The sequence below is a fragment of the Hemibagrus wyckioides genome, linkage group LG17 (genome assembly GCF_019097595.1).
Source record: "Hemibagrus wyckioides isolate EC202008001 linkage group LG17, SWU_Hwy_1.0, whole genome shotgun sequence".
Lineage (NCBI taxonomy): Eukaryota > Metazoa > Chordata > Actinopteri > Siluriformes > Bagridae > Hemibagrus > Hemibagrus wyckioides.
The window spans coordinates 20,793,745-20,816,217 of record NC_080726.1 but is presented as its reverse complement, the minus strand read 5'-3'; the positions used below and the strand labels follow the sequence as shown (position 1 = coordinate 20,816,217).

The 22,473-nt window shown below is 41.6% G+C and overlaps 2 protein-coding genes across 4 annotated transcripts in view; one reads left to right on the top strand and one right to left on the bottom strand.

Annotated features, from left to right (window-relative positions):
* Positions 1–8,574, top strand: part of cbl (Cbl proto-oncogene, E3 ubiquitin protein ligase) — a 53,836-nt gene extending 45,262 nt beyond the window's left edge. Inside the window, exons 14-16 of the mRNA XM_058412851.1 lie at positions 355–464; positions 1,229–1,420; positions 4,683–8,574. Of these exons, the coding sequence (XP_058268834.1) occupies positions 355–464; positions 1,229–1,420; positions 4,683–4,948 (568 nt within the window). The 3' untranslated portion in view covers positions 4,949–8,574. The remainder of the gene's footprint in view (positions 1–354; positions 465–1,228; positions 1,421–4,682) is intronic.
* The window catches only part of mcamb (melanoma cell adhesion molecule b), a 31,289-nt gene continuing 16,966 nt past the window's right edge, over positions 8,151–22,473 (bottom strand). The window contains exons 2-17 of one of the 3 annotated variants that reach the window (XM_058412852.1): positions 21,586–21,710; positions 21,235–21,469; positions 20,832–20,896; positions 20,397–20,484; positions 20,131–20,313; positions 19,227–19,354; positions 18,487–18,625; positions 18,288–18,403; positions 17,874–18,015; positions 17,598–17,722; positions 15,523–15,664; positions 15,272–15,376; positions 14,515–14,550; positions 12,762–12,888; positions 12,486–12,600; positions 8,151–10,046 (exon numbers count right to left, since the gene is read on the bottom strand). In XM_058412852.1, the coding sequence (XP_058268835.1) occupies positions 10,044–10,046; positions 12,486–12,600; positions 12,762–12,888; positions 14,515–14,550; positions 15,272–15,376; positions 15,523–15,664; positions 17,598–17,722; positions 17,874–18,015; positions 18,288–18,403; positions 18,487–18,625; positions 19,227–19,354; positions 20,131–20,313; positions 20,397–20,484; positions 20,832–20,896; positions 21,235–21,469; positions 21,586–21,710 (1,874 nt within the window). In that variant the 3' untranslated portion in view covers positions 8,151–10,043. The remainder of the gene's footprint in view (positions 10,047–12,485; positions 12,601–12,761; positions 12,889–14,514; positions 14,551–15,271; positions 15,377–15,522; positions 15,665–17,597; positions 17,723–17,873; positions 18,016–18,287; positions 18,404–18,486; positions 18,626–19,226; positions 19,355–20,130; positions 20,314–20,396; positions 20,485–20,831; positions 20,897–21,234; positions 21,470–21,585; positions 21,711–22,473) is intronic. The other 2 variants (XM_058412853.1, XM_058412854.1) reach the window with 2 other exon arrangements.

Genomic DNA, 22,473 nt, shown 5'->3' with positions numbered 1-22,473 from the left:
GCTGTAGGAAATGTTATGCTGCCTGCAACATCCAGCATGACCGGTTTGGCCGTGGGTCACTGATGGTCTGTCTGGGGAGGGTTGTGCAGAAATCTATGTGCTGCTAGGTACTGGGAGGAACTGTCAGACCTTACACTGGTGCAGTGGAAACCAGCTTTGATTTTTGGTTTTGAATCCAGCTGTCAGTGGGTTGATGATTTTGACCATTGCTACATCATTTTGTTCTCAGCAAATGACACAATAAGTACAGATTTTAGTGAAGTATATCTTTATATGTAAAGATTTTATATATATATATATATATATAAAAGTGTATAGGTATAGTTTTTTTTTTTTTCTTCTTTGAATGTCCAGGGGTTTGCTCAGTGATCTGGACCCTGATGGCCCACAGATGTATGAAGCCATGTATAACATTCAGGCCCAGGCCCTCAGTGCCACTCTGCCTTATCAATCCAGTAATTCAGGTACATATACACCTTCACACAGCCTGTATGAGTAATATATTATAGCCATGTATACATCCAGTCCACATAATTCTCATTCTAATTCTTAATAATGCATCCAATTAACTAATGGCCAGAAATAACAGGACACAATCTGTAGCTGATTTTAGAAACATCATATATATTTCTGTCTCTGTCTCTATCTATCTATCTATCTATCTATCTATCTATCTATCTATCTATCTATCTATCTATCTATCTATCTATCTATCTATCTATCTATCTATCTATCTATCTACACATCTTTAATGAGATTGATGTAGGGAGAGTTTTATTTGATCCACTGACAAATAAAGAATCATGTCTCTTCAGGACACTGTATTTAAAAAATGGAAGAGAGAAAAACAATTTTTTTTATATCAGTAGTTTCGATACAAGTTTATTGTATAATACAGTTCAGAAACTGTTTTTCCATGTCTGTCATGTTAATAATAATGTTCTTAAATGGTTTTTAGTTAAAAAAAAAAAAAAAAAAAAAGGAACTTTACACCTACTTTTTCACCTATAAGCAACAATACTCTTCACAAAAACATTCATACTGTATGATGCATGAGTTTTAAAATGAATCCTAAGTCCAGTCTAAAGGCTTAATAAGAATGAGTGAATATCGTATGCCTGTAGATGAGCAGCCGTACATGTAGAACCTCCGGTCATCTCAGCCATCTGTAGCTGTCATTGTACACTAAGATGAAGGTTTATATTCCTTTGTTCCCCCTCTTGTCCAGACTACTCCGAGTTGCCTCCATCGCTGAGCAGTAACGGGCCGGAGGAGGCGGAGTGTGAGGAGGAGGAGGAGAACGGCTATGACATTCCCAAACCGCCTCTGCCCATCGCTCGACGTACGCTCTCAGAGGCCAGCAGCTCGTCCGCAGCGTTCAGCCGTCTGTCTGTGGACAGCGAGCCGGGAACTTCAGTCTGTACGTACACACTTGAAGAGTAACACGTCACTTCGATGCTTGCTTTGCTCAAGAAATTATAGGTTTAAAGTTCTATGTTTTTGTAACATCCGTACAGTTTAGTTTGTCGATGTAGAAAAGTTTCCCAACTGTCTGATAAGTCAGGGAAAGCATTGTCGGTGTCCTGTTGTGGGCATTCAACGTCTGCGTCTGTGAAGTTAAACTTTTTCATATACTGCCAACACACACCAACACCTTTTTATATCCAAATACGTGCGCAATCCTTCCCACTGCTGATCAATTCCACCCACTAACGGTTATTTTTATTACTACCTGCTGACAATATGTTTAAGCCACAGCGATGCTAGTCACAAGGATGACCACCGTAAACACGAGCACCCGGGATACTCATGCGTTAAGTAATCTCTTTGTTTGATATCTGCCTACCTGCTCCTGACCACATAAAAAAAAAAAAACAACCACCCACACCTCTAATCTCAGTGCATGCGTACTCCTTTCATCATCTGTGTGTTGGTGTAGAACAGGGCTGGGCAATTAATTTCTACAGGGGGCCACATAACAAATATGAACTGTGTTGGAGGGCCGAACCAACGATAACTTGAACTTAATTCTGGTCAATATGAAATTTCTCCCATTCTAAAAAGTAATAAATTATATATTTTGATTAGCTGCTACTGGTAATCAGATGAATAAGGATATTCTGTAAATATTTATGTAAATTTATGAATTGTTGTGTAGGCCAAAGATGAAAGTAATCCTATAGAAGTAATAAACAGTTTAAAACAAAAACAATCATTGCATCACTGTTTCATTTTATTTTTAACTTTCACAAATACTGAAAAGATGTTTTGCATTATGTTAAAGATGAGCAACTTCATTCAAATCGCAGCTCTCACCCAGAGCCAGTGAAAAATGGTCGAAGTTGACCGCTCTGTTCCTCAGCTGAAGCTCCAGATTTCCCGCGATGTCCTCAACCCTTCTCGTTACAGTGCGTCGGGAGAGGGGCACGTTCTCAAATGCTCCCTTTTTCTCTGGGCAGCAGAGTCCACCATACACTCCTTAATAAACTCTGTCAGAAAACGGTTTACTTTTTCTAGTGATTTTGTCACCCCTGAAAATGTGGAGCAACGTTGATCTGATTTTAAATGGCTATCTAGCTCGATTATCCCATGGTCTAGTCTGGGTTCAAACTCTTCATTCTATTCACTGTCCACTTTTGGCCAGCCCAATTTATTTAAACTGCTCTATGATCCTGCTTTTTTTTCTGCATATGGAAACTATGGACTCTTCTGCATTGACCCACAAGCAAACCGTACTTGTACCATCTCTGCTGGTGGTCAGTTTAAGCTTTAATGTCCACTTGATTTATGTCTTGAAGTGCTCCCAGTCTGTCCGAACACAGCTAGCTGCAGTTTTTGGCCAAAAAATACTCTAATCTCTGTATTTGGGATTATATAGTCCCATGACAAACCAAAGAGCATTAGGTAGCACCGTGACCACTGGTGGATGCTTTGTAGCACAAATAATGATGCTCGAGTTTAATAATTATAATAATAATGTGAATATTCCAGGAAAAATAGCTCCTAAATCACTTAATGTGTAACACCATTAATGTGTAATGTGTTCTTATCCAGTGAAACGGTCATGTGATCACCGGTGCAGTGTCTAAAATCGTGCAGATTCGCCTCAAGAGTTTCAGTGACCGTGTTTCAACATCATAATGAGAAAAACGTTGACCTGTGTGTGGTTGTTGGTGCGAGACAGGCAGTTTTTTGTTTTTTTTGATGTCCTGGGATACTCACACACAACCCAGAATCTCTACACAATGGTGAAAATAAAAACACCAATGAGTGTGTGGTCAACCTGACAGGAAGGCCACGGTGACTCGGATAACCACTCTACAACCAAGGGCTAGCAGAAAAGCATTTCAGGATATGCAACACCCTAAACCTTGATGATGAGCTGCAACAGCAGCAGACCACATCTGGTTTCACTGCTGCATCACATCTGGTTTCACAACCGTCTCGTTTCAGCAACAGCAGTCGCACCTTTTGGAAGATGACTTTTCGTTCCCTTGCTGGTGTTTGACGTGAACGTTACCTGAAGTGTCTGCATGATTTTATTCATTGTGCTGCTGTCACACGATTGAGGGAGTGGTTGGTGCATGTGCATTCGCTGTCCAGTTTATTAGGAACACGTTCATGCAATCTGCCAATCACCTTGCAGCAGCTCAATGCTGATACAGGTGTCTGTTTTTTTGTTTATTCATACATGGCCAAATGACCACTGCATGTAAAATAGCCGTTAAGAATAATTCAGTGTTAGACAGGATTTCTAAAGCGGCTGTGGTGTAAACAGAGAGGTTCCGAGTTCCTTTTTTACAGAACTGAGTATTGTTTACTTAAACAGAACTATGTAGACAAAGATCCTGTTGTGTTTTTGGTGAAAATACATTGTGCAGGAAGTAATAACACGGTACCGTGCAACAACACAATAATAACCAGACTGCAGTTATACAAAGTTCGTCCGTGTCGCAGTGGACTGATCTGACCCGATGCAATGAGCGAGTGTGTTTATTCCTCCTGGACCGCTCCGGTCTGACCGTTTTGTATAACCGCCCAGTCTGATGTCTGTAGTTCCTTACTTAGACCACAGGTGAGTTCAGGAAGCTGATCGATCAGAATGTAGCTGTAACATGAATGATGGATGTGGTGATGATGTATTAATGTGTTTGTTTATACAGGGACTTGTATTGGATTTAGAAAGCAGCTTGTTATTTAGTTATGTTGATGTGTGCTTTGAGAGAGAAAAATTGCATAAGAGAGACATAAGTGAGAACAGGAACGATCTTGACTGTCAGACGTTCCGCATATGAAGATCTCGCTATAAACCAATAAAGTGTGCAAGGTGTCGTTTATTAATGTCTATTACTATGTTATAAATGCTAGATTGTTGTGGTCTAAGTGGAATAATACAGTCCACATCATGCTGTTTTACCAAAATAATCCATGGGGGAAGCGTGTGTGTACATGCGCGCACACACACACACACACACACACAACACACACACACACAACACACATCTCTGTATATTATACAGCTACACGTGTGTGTGTGTGTGTGTGTGTGTGTGTGTGTGTGGATAGAAACGGTTCATCCAGCTATGGTGTTCAGCATGAGTGAGGATTATCTAAGTGTCTTAAGCCTGTTAGAATGTAACAGACCTTTAACACGCTTTACTCTCATGTCCTCTTTCTTTCAGCGTTCGACTCTGCCGAAGCTCCCGAACGGCCTCCGAAACCCCTTCCACGCCGCATCAACTCGGACCGCAGGCCGAGCCCCGTTCCCCCCGGGCCCGCGTCCGGCAACCCGCAGATCAGCAGCGAGATCGAGATGCTCATGAGCCAGGGCTACTCCCACCAGGATATCCAGAAAGCTCTGATGATTGCGCAGAACAACATCGAGATGGCCAAGAACATCCTGCGCGAGTTTGTGTCCGTCCCCTCCACGGCGCACATCCTCACATAGCAGCCCTTCCTGATCCAGAGCGAGTCCTATCTCTCCCTCTCTTTGCTCCAGGGCCATCCTCCCGTGAGCGTACGTCGTTCACGAGTGAGGCGCAGGCCTTATCCGGCTCCTGCATGCTGTTAGCCAGCAGGAGCTCCGTTCTTGAAGTCAGCCTCATGGCATTGCACATCCATTGACGCTTTTAGTCAAACTCAAGCAAGGACAAAAAAAAATTGTGTGTTTTATATAATAATTTAATTTATGAGTCCATATAGTTAATATATACACATTTAAGGATGGAGAGGTTTGGGGCAGGTCCGGAGTGTGTGTATGCGTGTGTGTGTGTGTGTCATGGCAGGGGAAAGGGGAGGGGCTCATCAGCACTGCTGTTCCATCACGTGTGGAAAACTGCAACTGAACGTTGGCTGGTGTTGAAAAATTGCCTTTCGTGGTGTTCTGGTACTTTCTTGTGTGTGTGATTGTGTGTCTGTCGTTTTCTAAAGTGGCAGGGCATGAGTGAGTGTCAGTCCCCGTAATACGACCTGTTACTGATCCGATCCAGCATCACGTCCCGGTGGTGTTTAGTCATTTGCAGATTTTCCTCCGTGAGAGCGTGTGTGAGTGAGAGAGAGTGAGAGAGAGAGAGAGTGTGTGTGAGTGTGTGTGTAGTACAGTTGTGTGATGTCACTGGATGCTGCCAGTTGAAATTGGCTTTAACCCTCATCAGTCACTTGCATTGCCTCTGCTGCTGTGTAGCATTACTGTAACTGATCTATGTTTATAACGCAGAAGTGTGTATGGCAGCCTCTCGCGTGCGTCCCGTTACGTCCGACACGGTGACCGCTTAGAAATCCCAGCTCCAGACGAAAATCTGATATACCTTTCTCCAAATCCTCATGCAGGCGAGAGCTCGTATTTATGTTTGTAACTTTCGTCGTGTGTGTGTGTGCGCGCGCGTCATTTACTCTCATGGTGAACGACAGGCTTTTTTCTTTTTCTTTCTTTTTTTTTTTTTAAATAAGTGTCCTTTTTCTCGAGTGTTCTCTAACAGGTTAGTGCAGATCTGGACAGGAAGTGATGCGCTTGGTGTGAAGGAAGTGTTTGCTTGTACAGTTTCTGTGACTGAAATCAATCTGATTTCTGTGAGATTTTGTCTGAAACTGTTCATCTAAGTGAAATTATTATTATTATTATTATTATTATTATATTACTTTTTTATTATTATTATTATTAATTCAGAAGTGCTTTACTGCTGCTACTCTTGTTAGTGCTAAACAATTAAGCCTTAAATGTATATTTGTGAATATTGTGTTTAACCAGTTTTAAAGTGACAGTATCAGTTGGGGTTGAATTTGATGATGTAGCATTTACTTGAAATTTGCGAGCAGCTCGCGTGGCTCTGGGCCCAGGCTGGCTTCCGTCGGTTTTTTGTTTTGTTTTTGTTTATTTTGATGACGTCTTTGTGGCGTGTTTTTCGTGTTCAGGGTGTTCCCGAGATGTCAGACCCCCCCCTCGGCGTCCTCACGTGGAGCATGTACACGCCGAGTCAACGTATGTGAACAAACACTTCGTTGTTTCCTTGCCGTTTTTGAGGTTTTGTTCACCGACCTGGAGCGAGTTCATGTTTCAGTCTCCCTCTTTTCTTTTCTTTATTTTTTTTTTCCTCAGGAATACTGTACATCCACACACAGAGACTCTTATCAGTATTGACCGGGAAAATGAAACGTAACCGTGTTCTCTTATTCAGGGCAGAAGCACCGAACGACTACTTTGGACTAATTTGACACATTTCTTAGCGGCGCCGGGTTTCCTCAGATCTCCTCGGAAATTGGAGGCACGTGGATGTGTGTGTGTGTTATACACAGTTGCTAGCTTATGAAGCCCTGGAGGAAATTTAATGTTCACCTGTACACACTCGTTCATTCTGCTCCCGTCTTTGTCCCCCCACCTCCCGAGATATTGCACTGGCATAGCAGGTACTTCCGCAATATATGAAGCTTGTAGGTACAAACATCGTTCCCCAGAAAGAACATGATTTTTGCAGGATTTCTTTCGGACATGGCAACCAGGTGATCCAGAAGTTCAGTATTTGTTTGGTTTGCACCATGTGAAGAAGCTTTGTTTTCAGATCAGAGCTATTTTTTTATTTTTATTCTAATTACTGTATTTCTTGTCAATATTGTTTGTGTGTGTGTGTGTGTGTGTTGCAAGATTTCACACCAATCTGTGCTCCGATACTGTCACTTTAAAAAATCGAGCGTATAAAGTTACTTATGTTGTGTATAGACTACATGGAAAACGGCTATATGTCTGGTTTCATTTTGCATTCCTGTACATGTCAGAATTTTTATTTTATTTTATTTTCTCCATTTTTTTTTTTTTTTTTTTTTTTACTGATGTGAATAATACTGTGAGCAGTGCCATATGTCTAGAAGATGTCTGAAATGTTGTTCTGCTGCCCAGAATAAGGCCTTGTGAACGAGTGAACGTGTCCTGGTGTCAGTGATCTGATGTTTTTGTTTTTTTGGGGGGGTTTTTTCCACACAGATCCTTGTTGCTTAAACGCTTAAGGAGGGGGAGGGAGGGGCTTTTGCGGTGACGTCATGCCTGGCGAGTATCTGTAGACTGGACAGTCTAATTTAGACCACGCGAGGGCGCGATTTCCTCATTTTTACACACGTTTCAAGATATATATATATATATTTTTTTTCTTTTTCTTTGAAGTTTCTTTTTATCCCCGTCTTCTCGTATCACTTTAGACGTATGCACAGGTCTATACTGTTTAATAAAGCGAATAGAAACACAGCTACTGTCCTCAGTCTCTAATTTTCGGGTACTGGTCAGGTACAGAGGCTGGTACAGACGTCCACTCTCTGTACTGTCAGAATAACCTTTGCATCCTAACAAAGCCTTCAGGTGAACTGTTTTTCGTTTCAGTGTTAAAATTGCACGTGGGCATGTGGATATTTAAGATCCGTCGGTTGCTCGTGAGCGTCCCTCGCCACCCTCAGTAGTCACCTTAATGAGAGAGCGTGAGCGCAAAGCTGGTCCTGTCCATCCGGCTCTAAATGCTGACCCTTAATCCTTGATCCAAACTGCCGTCTCCTTCAGTGCCATGATCCTCAACGTCTTCGAGTGCGTGAGCTTCGGAAACGTCTATCTCTTTAGGGTTAAACACTCCTTTCGATTAGCTTCATGCTCTCTAAACCTCTCGGTTGCACAAGTTTTTGTTGTTGTTGTTGTTGGATTTTCTTCAGGTCAAAGCCAAATAAGTTTGGATATATTGTATGAAATACAGACGTGGTTGTTATGTACGATTACGTACTTAAATACACGCAGTGTTGGCCAACAGAGCCGCAGGTTTAGAGACGATAATGTTCCGTAGTTAGTTCGAACTAAACTTGGTTGAAACTCGCGAGCAGGAGGTGCACGAGACCTCGCTGTGAAAACTGGAATGCATTTTAGTGCGAATGCTTATAGGACACGTTCCCTCTCCTGACCGCTGGTGTGTTTCCTTTGGTCAAGAAAGAAAGAAAGACTAATGAATATTTATTAATGTTGATGTACTCCAACCCAGAGATCCCTCCTTCATAATAAAACCGTCACAGATTTTGAATTTCTATGTGATTAAAGCCATTTTGAAAGAATACAGGAGTCGATCGTATGTTTTGCATTAAAAGCTATAATCCCCAGTTTTTCTTTTTTTTTTTTTTTTTAATCTCAAGGTTTCTCCTCCGGACGGTTTGGTTTTCAGCCAGACTTTATTTCAGTGACCAATGAACAGAAAGGAAACAGGGTTTTTGTTTTTTTGTTTTTCTCAAGGACAATGTTTTAATCAGCTGAGTGAGGAGGGGGAAGGGGGTGGGGTCAGATATCATTTCAGTAAAAATAAGGCACGAATGAACTTGACATTCATAGAAATAAAAAAAATAAAATAAAAAATGAGACCTGGCGTTTAACGCTAGTATTTGCACGTGCCGCTGATTAGCTTGCGTTTACAAAACTGGTATTTGTAATATGTTGTGCCTTTGGGTAGAGAATAAAGTGTGCTTGAATAATCCTAGTTGTGCCCTTTTACTTGATTTCGAATAGAAAATAAGAAAAGTTATGAAACCTTCCGAATTCTTAAATGCACTGCAGATTCCTCATTTATATATAATGCAGTATTAAAAACAAACAAAACAAAAACAAACCAACAGCAGCTCATAAACACCAGAAAGTAACGATAAGGGCCTCAGCTTAGTAATTAAATGCTGAATTCATATACACACCGTCCGTTTTATTAGGAACAACTGCAATTCGTTTAATTCAATTTATGCAATTCGCACAAGTCATGTGGCAGCAGTACAGTGCATGCAGGTACAGGTCAAGCGCTCATCAGACCTCAGAATGAAGAAAAAGTCTGATCTCTGTGTGACTTTAAGATGAACTGTGCAGGCATTCCTAATAAAGTGGACCGCGTGTATACCTGTCCACTCGGCGGGTCAGATTACGCTTATAGTATATACAGAGTTTTGTCTTCGAGCGTAAACCTTGTACATCTTTTAAACAAAGACTATATTTTTAAAAAAAATACTTTTGATAGATTTGTTTCTCAGTGATGCTGGAGGCAGCAGGTGAAGCGTTTACAGTGGTCATCTGGTCAGCGCAGCAGTGAGAGGCAGCTTCGAGTTTCAGTGCACAGACTACAGTGAGGCAGCAGTGAGAGAGCGACAGACAAAGCGAACAACGGAGAGCACTCGGACACTTCATACGGGACCCTTTGACCGAGGTCCGTCACCCGAAACGCTTGAAGGACGTCGTTCGGTCACAAAGAACGATTGATTTTAAATAACTACATATGTACATTTATTTCTTATATACATGATGTAGAAGCTAGAGAGCAGACTGTTCTTAATCTTAATGGACAATGAGGCCTGTTTAAAGAGGGAAAAGGGAAAAGAAAAGGAAAAACCTGCAAATAATATGTGAAGACAGAAATGAGTGTGTGGATCTGATACAGGATGGTGTTCCAGATTAAACGATGTAGTCCTGTAGGGGGAACGCTCCGGGACTCGTCCTGAGAGAGCGCAGTAACGCGGAGACTGCGAGCGGCTCGTCCACTCTGATTATCCGTTCACTGTGGAGTTCAAAGTAGAAACGTTATGAATCTCGTCAGAAATGTTTTTAATTGAATCATGTGACCAGGCATAGGAAATACTGGAGCGTTCTGTGAGGACATACAGTACGGGATTGTTTGCTGAATTTGCCGTGTCACATGATGACGTGTTAATGCAGCACGATCCTCCACTGTGATTGGTTGTATGATGTCAGAATTACGCTTTCAGAAATAAAAGTTACTGAGCTGTTGTTGCTGAGGATTCACTACCAAGGCCTACTTTCAGTTTAAGATCATTTAAGGTACTGGGAATTTACAGACCAGTTTAGAGATACACAACATACAGAAGAGTGGTAGAAAAGATGTACACTTAATGCAACAGTATACAAGATAAAGTGCTTTTAGTTTGGGGATTTTTATTTCACTCTAATTGATTTGTAAATTTCCCACTGGGATGAATATAGTGTCCGTCTGTCTATCTATCTATCTGTCCATCTATCTATCTATCTGTATGTCTGTCTATCTATCTATCTATCTATCTATCTATCTATCTATCTATCTATCTATCTATCTATCTGTATGTCTGTCTGTCTATCTCTCTGTCTGTCTGTCTAACTGCCTGTCTATCTATCTATCTATCTATCTATCTATCTATCTATCTATCTATCTATCTATCTATCTATGTATCTGTCTGTATGTCTGTCTGTCTATCTCTCTGTCTGTCTGTCTAACTGCCTGTCTGTCTATCTATCTATCTATCTATCTATCTATCTATCTATCTATCTATCTATCTATCTATCTATCTATCTGTATCTGTCTGTCTGTATGTCTATCTATCTATCTATCTATCTATCTATCTATCTATCTATCTATCTATCTATCTATCTATCTATCTATCTGTCTGTCTGTATGTCTATCTATCTATCTATCTATCTATCTATCTATCTATCTATCTATGTATCTGTCTGTCTGTATGTCTGTCTATCTATCTATCTATCTATCTATCTATCTATCTATCTATCTATCTATCTATCTATCTATCTATCTATGTATCTGTCTGTATGTCTGTCTGTCTATCTCTCTGTCTGTCTGTCTAACTGCCTGTCTATCTATCTATCTATCTATCTATCTATCTATCTATCTATCTATCTATCTATCTATCTATCTATGTATCTGTCTGTCTGTATGTCTATCTATCTATCTATCTATCTATCTATCTATCTATCTATCTATCTATCTATCTATCTATCTATCTATCTATCTATGTGTCTGTCTGTCTATCGCCGGTTGTAAGGAATGTTAATGTGACTGTTCTCATATGTATTCATTTCTACAGCAGCTCACTGACCTGGATCGAGGACACTAACATCGTTTCAGCCGAACAGATTAATAAAGTAAATCATCTAATCATTGCTGCAGTTAAACTTCCTGTAACGTGTGTTTAGAAGCTAAAGGACGGGGGAAGCTATCTCAGTGCAGGAAGAAGGAAATCTCTCTGCTGTGGGAAAGTCTTCAGCGCTGAGGATTTTGTGGTTTGAGGTTTGAGTGTAAATGAAGATTCACACATACAGGGCCTCACAGCGACAGAGCAGCAGCAGGTCATTCGGTTCCAATAAGAGCTGCTGACTTCTGGAGACGAGCTACAGCTACTGCTAACGAATAGATGTGGGTTTCTCCAGAGATGTGACAAAGTTTATGCAAATACGAAGTAACATGGCGCAGTGACTGCCAATGGGAGTTAAGATAACAGACACAGTGTTACTCCTTCATCTTGTATGATACGATGCAGCGCTCACTTTCTATACAAACACAAATTCTCTCTCTAGATCCTTTCATTTTAGTGACAGGAAGACTGATTTGTTGTCCAGTTGAATGCTAGTTGCGCCAGCCTGACAGTACAGGACCCGGTGACTTGCTCTGATAAAATCACTGTACATAAACACACAGATTAATACGAGCTTTTTTTCCCCCCTCTGACATTGATCAGCGGCTGATAAGAACAGAGACGTGAACTAGCACTTCCTTCTGACGTCCTAAAGCACTGAGATAGCTTCCCCTTTCTATAGCTTCTAAACACACGTTACAGGAAGTTTCACTGCAGCAATGATTAGGTGATTTACTTTATTAATCTGTTCGGCTGAAACGATGTTAGCGTCCTCGATCCAGGTCAGTGAGCTGCTGTAGACGGTCACATTAACATTCCTTACAACCGGCATTAGAGTGAAATAAAAATCCCAAAACTAAAAGCACTTTATCTTGTATGGTTTGTGCATTAAGTGTACATCTTTTCTACCATTCTTCTGTATGTTTTCCTCTAAACTGGTCTGTAAGATCCAAGTACCTTAAATGATTTTAAACTGAAAGTAGGCCTTGGCTTGAGTAATGATTAAATGGATGACAGGATCCATGCTGTATGTAGATAAAGAATCGGTGTGTATTTCAATGTTTTGGATGAATAACCTGGTCCCTGGACGACTTTTTATCGCCGTTGACTCCCTGTAGAAGCACTGCCTCCTCCGATTTGCTGCTCTTTATCTCCACAACGATGTCATCGCTACTGGCCTTTTCCTTAGTGCTGAGGAGAGACCGAGTGAGAGGTCAGTGCTGCAACAGATCATCACGCTAAATCCCTTTTCTCATTTGGAACAGGTCTTCTGGCATAACATGATGGATCAGAGTATGTATTTCTGTGCACTTTTATGGTCTGACAAATGATTTAAGGAAAAGAAAACCTACAGATCTTGCTTCCCTGAGCGACCGCACGAGATCTTGCCCTTCTTGTACATGAAGTACAGCACGCTGCCCAGGACGGCCAGCAGCAAGATGAAAATGATGATGATTGCAATGATGTATCCGTTGCCCCCTGGTGGTACAAAGAAGGAAGTGCAGAACAGCATTTACACGCTTCCTGTAACATTTCACATTAACGTTCCACACCAAAGATCCAGAGCTTCAGAATCCAGCCCAGTCTGATGTTCCAGCTCAAACACTCCTGATTTCTGATTTCTACAGTTCTAGAAATTACTTTATAATCACACTCTCTGGTTCCTTTTTTGAGTCTGGTTCCTCTCAAGGTTTCTTCCTCACATCATCTCAGGGAGTTTTTCCCTTTCCAGTGTTGCCTCAGGCTTGCTCATTACGGTGAATAAAAATTAAAAATTAAAAACATTATCATATTTATCCTGTATTTTTATATTCCGTCAAAGCTCCTTAGTGACAAAGTCCATTTTTAAAAGTGTTATACAAATTGAATTGCTTTAATTTAATAAGAATGGAATAAAACGCAAAGAGGGGTCGTGTTCTAGGAAAATGATTCCTTAAGTGGATTCTTTTCCTATACCAGCACTCCTGGGGTGTTTTATTCCTCCTATAACACAGCGATTTGCAAATTATTCTAATTTTTTTTTTATTTATAAAGGAAACAAGGTAAATATTGCAGGTTGTCATGTTATTAAGAAAGCAGAAAGTGTACAATTCTGGCTTACATTTAGCCTTATTCTGAGTGACTTACATTTATTTCATTTATACAACTGAGTAGTTAAGGGTTAAGAGCCTCGCTCAAGGGCTCCATGATGGTCCTGGGATTTGATCTCGCATCCTTCAGATGATTTAATGAAGCTTCCTACGGAGAGCTTCACCATAGTGATGATTACACATTACACGTCTTTGTTGAATAACACTTTTTGTTTACACTTTTTCATCGTAAGGTTTAGATTAGGCGTGTCCGGTCTTATCCATAAAGGGGCCGGTGTGAGTGCAGGTTTTCAGTCCAGTCCAGCAGGAGCCACACCTGATTCCAAAGGATTTCAGTGTGGCTTCTATCTGGTCAGAACGAACACCTGCTCCTACACCGGTCCTTTTCGGATAAGACTGGACACCCCTGTGAGTGAGCTGTTGCTATAAACACGAGAACGTTTTAGAACAAACACGTTAATACAAAACAGAAATCACTGGAATCCAAGCTGGCACTACTGTCTTACCCACACCTTCAGATGGGAGAATTTAACAGCACTCTAGTGTGACAAGCTTGAAATCCGGCAGTGTTAGAGCAAGAATATCATCTGATTTAAATTCTTAGCAGACTTTGGTCCTTCAGTGGAAAACTTCAAACTCAAGCGATGTGTAGGATTCTGCAGATGGTGAAGGCTGTCTGTAGTCTGTGGCAAGGCTACAAATATTTTATGTATATGCTTATAAAGCTCTGTCACAGACCACAGAGTGAAGCAGAGTGTGAAAGTGATTCAGGTAACAAAGCCGAACCTTCAGCTGGTGAATGGCTGAAAATGTTTTCATCCCTGCTGGGATGATACGGTTCGGTCATCTGGCTTGATCAGGGTATGTATGTAAGTGAGAGAAATGTGACTTATGTGTCTTTAATATGTGAATATTGCATGCTCTGGGTGCAGCATGCGCATGCAGACAGCAGTGAACATTGACAAGGCATGCTTTTGACCTGTTGGCTTATTAACATTAGAGAAATAAGACAAACCTTTTTTGAGTTTTTTGGGGCTGGATGTTCCTGCCACTAAGAAGACAAGGGTTAATAACACAGAGTTACTCAATCACGAGCACAACCACAACCACACAATCCGTTTAACTTGAACAAGCAGGAGGCACAATAAGATCCAATGACTTCCTGCAGAATGGTAATTTTCACCCATGTTGAGCTGCTGCTCTCTGATTTGCTCTGAGATTTCCTTTCCAAGCTGAACAAGAAGCTGATGGGAGTCAGCGGATTGCATCAGAGCACTCCGACTTCTTCTGTTACGCTAAAATCAATTTGTGTGCAAACAAACTCGCAAAAAAAGCCTCAACAAACCTGAAACATACGTCAAGTAAAGTATCAGGTGGACTTTATGGTATGAAATGATCCAGTGGAAAGAGTCTTTAGACCAGAGGGCATGGCATGCTCGCTGTATCACTGACTAGGATGAATTTCCAATAAATACGCAGTATTCTGTGGCGGGTACAAGGTGGGTGATGCCCTGGATGGGGTGCAGTCCATTGCAAGGCACAATCACACACTACGGATAATTTGGAGATGCCAATCAGCCTACATGTCATTTATTTGGATTGGTTGAGGAAACCGGAGAACTCGGAGGAAACCCCTGAAGGACGGGGAGGTGAATGTCTTCATGCCCCTCCCCCAGGTTACATGATGGAGTCTGTTTGCATTTGCAATTTTGTTTGCTGGTGAAATTTCTTATTCTGTTATAGTCTTTTACAATATTTCATCAGACACTTACCCATCGTACCAGTCGTATTACTTGTTGTTGTTGTTGTTGTTGTTTTTGATGTTGTTGTTGTGGTTGTTGTTGTTGTGGTTGTTGTTGATGTTTGTTTCATTTCAGCTAGAAAAAAAGTGGACTCTTAAAAAACCCTCTCTTCTATGATGAAGGGGACATGTGCATGTAAGACGACGTAACAGACAGACAGCAGATTAAACATTTAACAGACTCTGGTTAGTAAGCTGACCGCCCCGGCAGCGGAAACTCACTGGCTTGAATTTGGCGTGAGGTTTCGGTAGTGCCCAGGTCATTGGTGGCCCTACAGAACGCTGTGATGTCAGAAGTGGTGCTGATGGAAATGATGCTGAGGACACTGTTCTCTGTCTCGGTGTCCCATCTTCCCAGCTGAGCCTACAGACAACACACGGCAACTTCATACACAAAACACACACGCTGTGAAAACTTTCAGCAGTTTATGCTTCTGAAGAAACCCTGAAGGATATCAATTATTATTATTATTATTATTATTATTATTATTATTATTATTATTATTTAGTCTCAGTGATAATCTCAGGACAGTCTCAGTGATAGTCTCAGGATAGTCTCAGTGACAGTCTCAGAACAGTCTCAGTGATAGTCTCAGGACAGTCTCAGTGATAGTCTCAGTGACAGTCTCAGTGATAGTCTCAGTGACAGTCTCAGTGATAGTCTCAGGATAGTCTCAGTACAGTCTCAGTGATAGTCTCCATGATAATCTCAGGACAGTCTCTTTGAAAGTCTCAGACTGTCTCAGGACTGTCTCAGTGATAATCTCAAGACAGTCTCAGTGATAGTCTCAGGACAGTCTCAATGATAGTCTCAGAACAGTCTCAGTGATAGTCTCAGGATAGTCTCAGTGACAGTCTCAGAACAGTCTCAGTGATAGTCTCAGGATAGTCTCAGTGACAGTCTCAGAACAGTCTCAGTGATAGTCTCAGGATAGTCTCAGTGACAGTCTCAGAACAGTCTCAGTGATAGTCTCAGGATAGTCTCAGTGACAGTCTCAGTGATAGTCTCAGGATAGTCTCAGTGACAGTCTCAGTGATAGTCTCAGTGACAGTCTCAGAACAGTCTCAGTGATAGTCTCAGTGACAGTCTCAGTGATAGTCTCAGGATAGTCTCAGTGACAGTCTCAGTGATAGTCTCAGGATAGTCTCAGTGACAGTCTCAGTGATAGTCTCAGTGACAGTCTCAGAACAGTCTCAGTGATAGTCTCAGTGACAGTCTCAGTGATAGTCTCAGTGACAGTCTCAGAACAGTCTCAGTGATAGTCTCAGTGACAGTCTCAGTGATAGTCTCAGGACAGTCTCAGTGATAGTCTCCATGATAATCTCAGGACAGTCTCAATGATAGTCTCAGAACAGTCTCAGTGATAGTCTCAGGATAGTCTCAGTGACAGTCTCAGAACAGTCTCAGTGATAGTCTCAGGATAGTCTCAGTGACAGTCTCAGAACAGTCTCAGTGATAGTCTCAGGATAGTCTCAGTGACAGTCTCAGAACAGTCTCAGTGATAGTCTCAGGACAGTCTCAGTGATAGTCTCAGGATAGTCTCAGTGACAGTCTCAGAACAGTCTCAGTGATAGTCTCAGGATAGTCTCAGTGACAGTCTCAGTGATAGTCTCAGGATAGTCTCAGTGATAGTCTCAGGATAGTCTCAGTGACAGTCTCAGTGATAGTCTCAGTGACAGTCTCAGAACAGTCTCAGTGATAGTCTCAGTGACAGTCTCAGTGATAGTCTCAGGACAGTCTCAGTGATAGTCTCCATGATAATCTCAGGACAGTCTCTTTGAAAGTCTCAGACTGTCTCAGGACTGTCTCAGTGATAATCTCAAGACAGTCTCAGGACAGTCTCAATGATAGTCTCAGGACAGTCTTAGTGATAGTCTCAGGACAGTCTCAGTGATAGGACTGTCTCAGTGAGAGTCTCAGGACAGTCTCACTGATAGTCTCAGTGATAGGACTGTCTCAGTGAGAGTCTCAGTGATAGCCTCAGGACAGTCTCACTGATAGTCTTGGACAGTCTCAGTGATAGTCTCAGGACAGTCTTAGTGATAGTCTCAGGACAGTCTCAGTGATAGGACTGTCTCAGTGAGAGTCTCAGTGATAGCCTCAGGACAGTCTCACTGATAGTCTTGGACAGTCTCAGTGATAGTCTCAGGACAGTCTCACTGATAGTCTCAGTGATAGGACTGTCTCAGTGAGAGTCTCAGTGATAGTCTCAGGACAGTCTCACTGATAGTCTCGGACAGTCTCAGGAGAAATGACTATTTTTATTTTTTGTGTGTGTGTGTTCAGTGTTCAGTACTTGTTGATCGGAGAGTCTCCAGTGGATGGTGGGAGTTGGATGTCCTGTTGCACGGCAGCTCACATTGATGGACTTTTCAGTATCCAGGGTAATCACGGCCACGCCCTCAGTGATCATCGGCTTTCCTAAAGACAGGTTAGAGGTGTACTACTTAGCTATTTGAACCCAGAAGCTTATTTTAGAGACATGAACCAGACAGACGGAGTCTCTGAGCTCTCTGTCTCATCATGAAGTCAAATCCTTTTGATTATTCTTCCACTTTTATTAAAAACGTACCTCGGACACTGACGTGCACAACGCTGCTCTTCTTTAACTCAGGAAGCTCACGTGTTACAACTTCACAACGATACGCCCCTGCTGTGGCAAAGGAGGCGTTGTGTAACAGGAGCACATTGCCTTCAGCCAGAGGCACATCGTCCTGCACACATTCACACACAGCTTAGATACGAGTCGAGAAACCTCAACAACAAAAATCTGAGTTATATCTTATTCAGAACACGGAATACTTTATTTAGAATAAAATAACAAATAGATCAGCACCCTTTACTCCCAGTACCTCACACATCCATGTCTATTTCTTGTGGATTATGTTTTACATCCAGTGATCATAGTTGCTCATTAAACCAAATCGTTTCCTCAGAACTGAACTACACAGACTGAAATCTGTACAAATCACATCAAAACATCTACCTTGTACCAAAACGCATCTGTGGACAGAGAGGAAAGGGCATTGCAGGTCAGAAGCAGATCCTGTCCTTCATCCAGGCTCTCTGGATTCTCAGTCATGATTACAACAGGATCCAAATCTGCAAGAAGCAACAAGAGCGTGAAAATACAGGACTACGCTAGCAAACAAGCCACAGTAGCCGGAGTGTTCGCTTTTACTCACAGTGCACCATAAGGGTCATATTGCCTATGATGCTTTCATAAGTTATTGTGTCCAGACAGCTGCATTCGTATAAGCCGCTATTTAGTCGGGTCACGTTATGCAGGACCAGCCTGTCCTCATGTGACAAAGGAATTTGAACCTGTAATGAAGAAAAGAAATAGGTCAATGTTATCTACAAATCTGTCGAGCTTTCTGATCTACCTACAGTTTATTAAATGCATAAGTTTGCCCCTTTCCCCCTGTCCACCCCATGGGGAAAAAGACCTCTGTTCTTTAAATAATCTACATACAAATATAATTTTAAGACAGGTAACTAAAGAAGAAAAATCTGAGTTAGATAGAGTAACATTAGCCGTAACATGCCGAGGAAAGCAGATCCAGAAATTCACAATGCTGACAACATTCAATATCTTGAAGTCTTAATGCTACTTAAAGAAAAAAGATAATTGAAGGGAACCTTCTGTGAAACCTCTGAAAAGGTATTTCTTATAGCTGTGAACTAGGTTTCGGTCTTTTCATCAAGGATATTTAAAACATCTGCACTCAACTCTATTCAACATTCGAACATATTCCCCAGTTTTATACTAATCCATGTCCTGAGGCCAGAGTGCGAAGTTTATTCTAATTTAAGGATATTGTGAATTTCAACAGAAGTAATAAAGCATTTACTTACTACTGTAAAAGTGCAGTATGGATTGGTACGAATCACAGCATTTAAAATGAAATAAAAGACTTCTTACGTTGTCGTGCATGTAGGTTTTGACTGGCTGAGGATTCCCGTCTCCTTCACATCTTAGTTCTACTTGGTCACCTTCTTTAACCAGTTGTTCCGGGGGATCTTGGAAGACTTTAACTTCTGAGGTTGGATCTGTGATGAAATAAAACCTTGTAAAGTCAAGCTTTTCATTCACTGTACTTTTGCTTCTGTTTATCCATCCATTGTCTATAATTATTCCTAATTAGGGTCACGGGGATCTGCTGGAGCCTATCCCAGCGCACATTGGTTGAAAGGCAGGGGTACACACTGGACAGGGCCACATGGAGACAGACAACCACACACACTCACATTCACTCCTATGGGCATTTTAGAATTACCAATCTACATGTTTTTGGACTGTGGGAGGAAACCGGAGTACCCAGAGTAAACCCACGCAGGCATGGGGAGAGCATGCAAACTCCACACAGAAAGGCCCCTGCCTGTTCGAACCCAGGACCTTCTTGCTGTGAGGCAACAGTGCTAACCACTAAGCCACCATGCTGACCTTTCATTCCTAATTAGGGTCACTGGGATCTGCTGGAGCCTATCCCAGCACACATTGGGCGAAAGGCAGGGGTACACCCTAGAAAGGTCGCCAGTCCATCACAGCTTTTGCTTCTAATGGCAATAAAATGAAATTCACTCAACGCAGCAGAGCAAACAGCTTTCTCATCACCAACAGGGAGAGTATATCCCTCTAATCTGATTTTATCCAGCAGAAGTTACATTTGGTGTGATAATGGCTATTTCTGGTCAGGGGTCTTGTGAAGGTTCTGCATCTGCTGCTCGAACTGCACTGCACTTTCAATTCAGAGTAATTCATGAAACATGCATAAGACACAACATAATGCAGTTATAATTATAATGAATTCAGAGAAATGGCTTACAGTGGATTGTGATGTTGACCATTTGGGATTCTATCATTTTCTCTGCGCCAGGAACGAAGTAGGTGACCTCGCAGTAGAAAAATGCGTCTTTGTCTTCCTTTACTACTGTGAGGTAGAGCTCACTTTGTACCGAGAACAAGCCGTTCGGATTCATAGTCAGTCTGTTCTTCACATCGACTAAAGCTGTGGCAGATAGATGACATGTTACAGAAGGAGAATATCCATGATGTCTATGACTTTGTGATGCTGTGTGATCCCGTACTCACCATCATTTGAGGCGTATAAGGGAGCTCTGTCTTTGTACCATGTGATCTTGGGGTTAGGGTAACCATTACCGACCTCGCAGGTTGCAATCTGAAATGCAGCATTTTATTATGTGATGTTTTGCATGTGAACTAATATGTCTGACTGAAAATACCAGAAAATTGTCTGACTGTTAGAGAGGAGTGCTAACACCAGAGTCTCTGTGACAAATAGCTGAAAGGGATAGTTGAAAGAAAATATTTTGCGATAGTTAGGGGGAAAAAAACAATAAAATATATATTTGTAGTGTAGGCCAGGCCTTTAAATCATCTGTATTTGTAGAACTGCTATTCCATTATACATCCTCTATTTGAAGCAGTGTATGTGAGACTTCTTGTCATGTTATAAACATGTAGCACACTTCTCTTCCGGACTTTTAACCACGTGAACACCGTTACCTTACTCAGAGTCTCTGCGACCGAGGCATAAGTTTCTGCTTCAATAACGACCTGAGACGGAGCATCTAAAGGAGAAAGGATAGAGATGCTTTACAAGGGAATTCCTTATAATTACTCAAACTAGTGAAAAAAGGACAATGAAAAGAAAATGACTGCCCTTCTCTCTCTCTCTCTTAATCTCTCTCTTGTTAAAAAATGCCTCATTCATTATTAAATACAACACTAAAATTTCTGTGGTATATAGAATAATGTACCCAGTGGTTAAATGAAAATAATTCATTTCTAAAGCACAACTTTATGAGCTGTGTTATATTTATATTGCTGCATTCGCCGCCTTGGGCTTAAAAATTTGTCAGTGCTACTCATAATCCAGTGCTACTCCTGCAGGATGGCCGTGTCTTACTGAAGACTTTGAGTTGAGTGCGTCCCTCTTCGACGCTTCCCTCCATGTTCACTTGGCAGATGAAATCTCGCTCATCAGTGGTTCGTACATCATTGATGGTCAGTATGGAGTTTCCCATCATGCCTTCCTGAGAGTGAGAGACATTGATCCTGCTGGAGAAATCCATGCCCCGATCCACAATCTCTCCGTTCTCATTTTTCTTGTAGAGTAGCACTTTGCTGCTACCCACTGTTTTCTAAAACAGGTTATAGGAACGCATTAGTGTCATCAGTGCATGAATATGTACATTTTATGTATATCAAAAAAGTTTCTGAGAAAAGTCATTACAATATAACTAAATATTTGTCTTACCACAAACCACTGTATCGTCGGTGAACTGACAGATCCATTCATTTTGTATATGCAGGGGATCTCTGCCACATCGTCCAGGAACACCTCTACCCTGTCCTCCATGCTGACCTCCAACTTGGCCCAGACTGTACACACACACACACACACAGTCAGTCAACCACAAGGCAAGCTTTAAATAGACTACTGAACTTCATGTCAGATGTAAAATGGAATTTAATTGTTGATGACTGATCAGTGACGGAATGAAAACAGAAAATTCCTACATGTGTCCAAAGCACATGTGTGCTGTCTTAGCCGTCCACAGACAGCATTCCCATAATAAATTCCTGATAGGGTGGGAGCGCCTCAAAAAAAAGTGATAAGTAGCAGATGAGCTGAAACGCTATGAGTGGAATCCATTGAGCCCACCCATGTGTGTATTAATGTGCACCATTCAAGTGTGTCCCTCCTCAGCCAGAATAAAGGCTTGATTTACAACACAATATAGTGACCCACTGTTCATGTCGCTGGAAATCTGCTGCTTCCCCCCCCCATATAAGAACCCGACCGCTCTAGACTGTAGATCCAATTGTTTGAGATAAAATATAAACCTATATAAAAACACTGGCCATTAAAGAAAGACAAGCAGATTAGAGATTTGAAATTATACCCGCTGTAGTGTAATTCTCTTCTGATGTTGTTATTATGTGCATGAGTGGCTCTTTAAGCTCGCAGTCAACAATGAAAATGGAACTCTCCTTCCCTTCAGCCGGCGCTGCGAGATGGAAACTGAGCGTGAAGGATGTTCTGCCATTAAAGAAATTTAATTAGTTTTCCCCAACAAAAGCATTTCCTGTGCATTAGCGATGTTAGCTCAGGACTGGCCTGCTCTGTTTTGTCCATCAGACC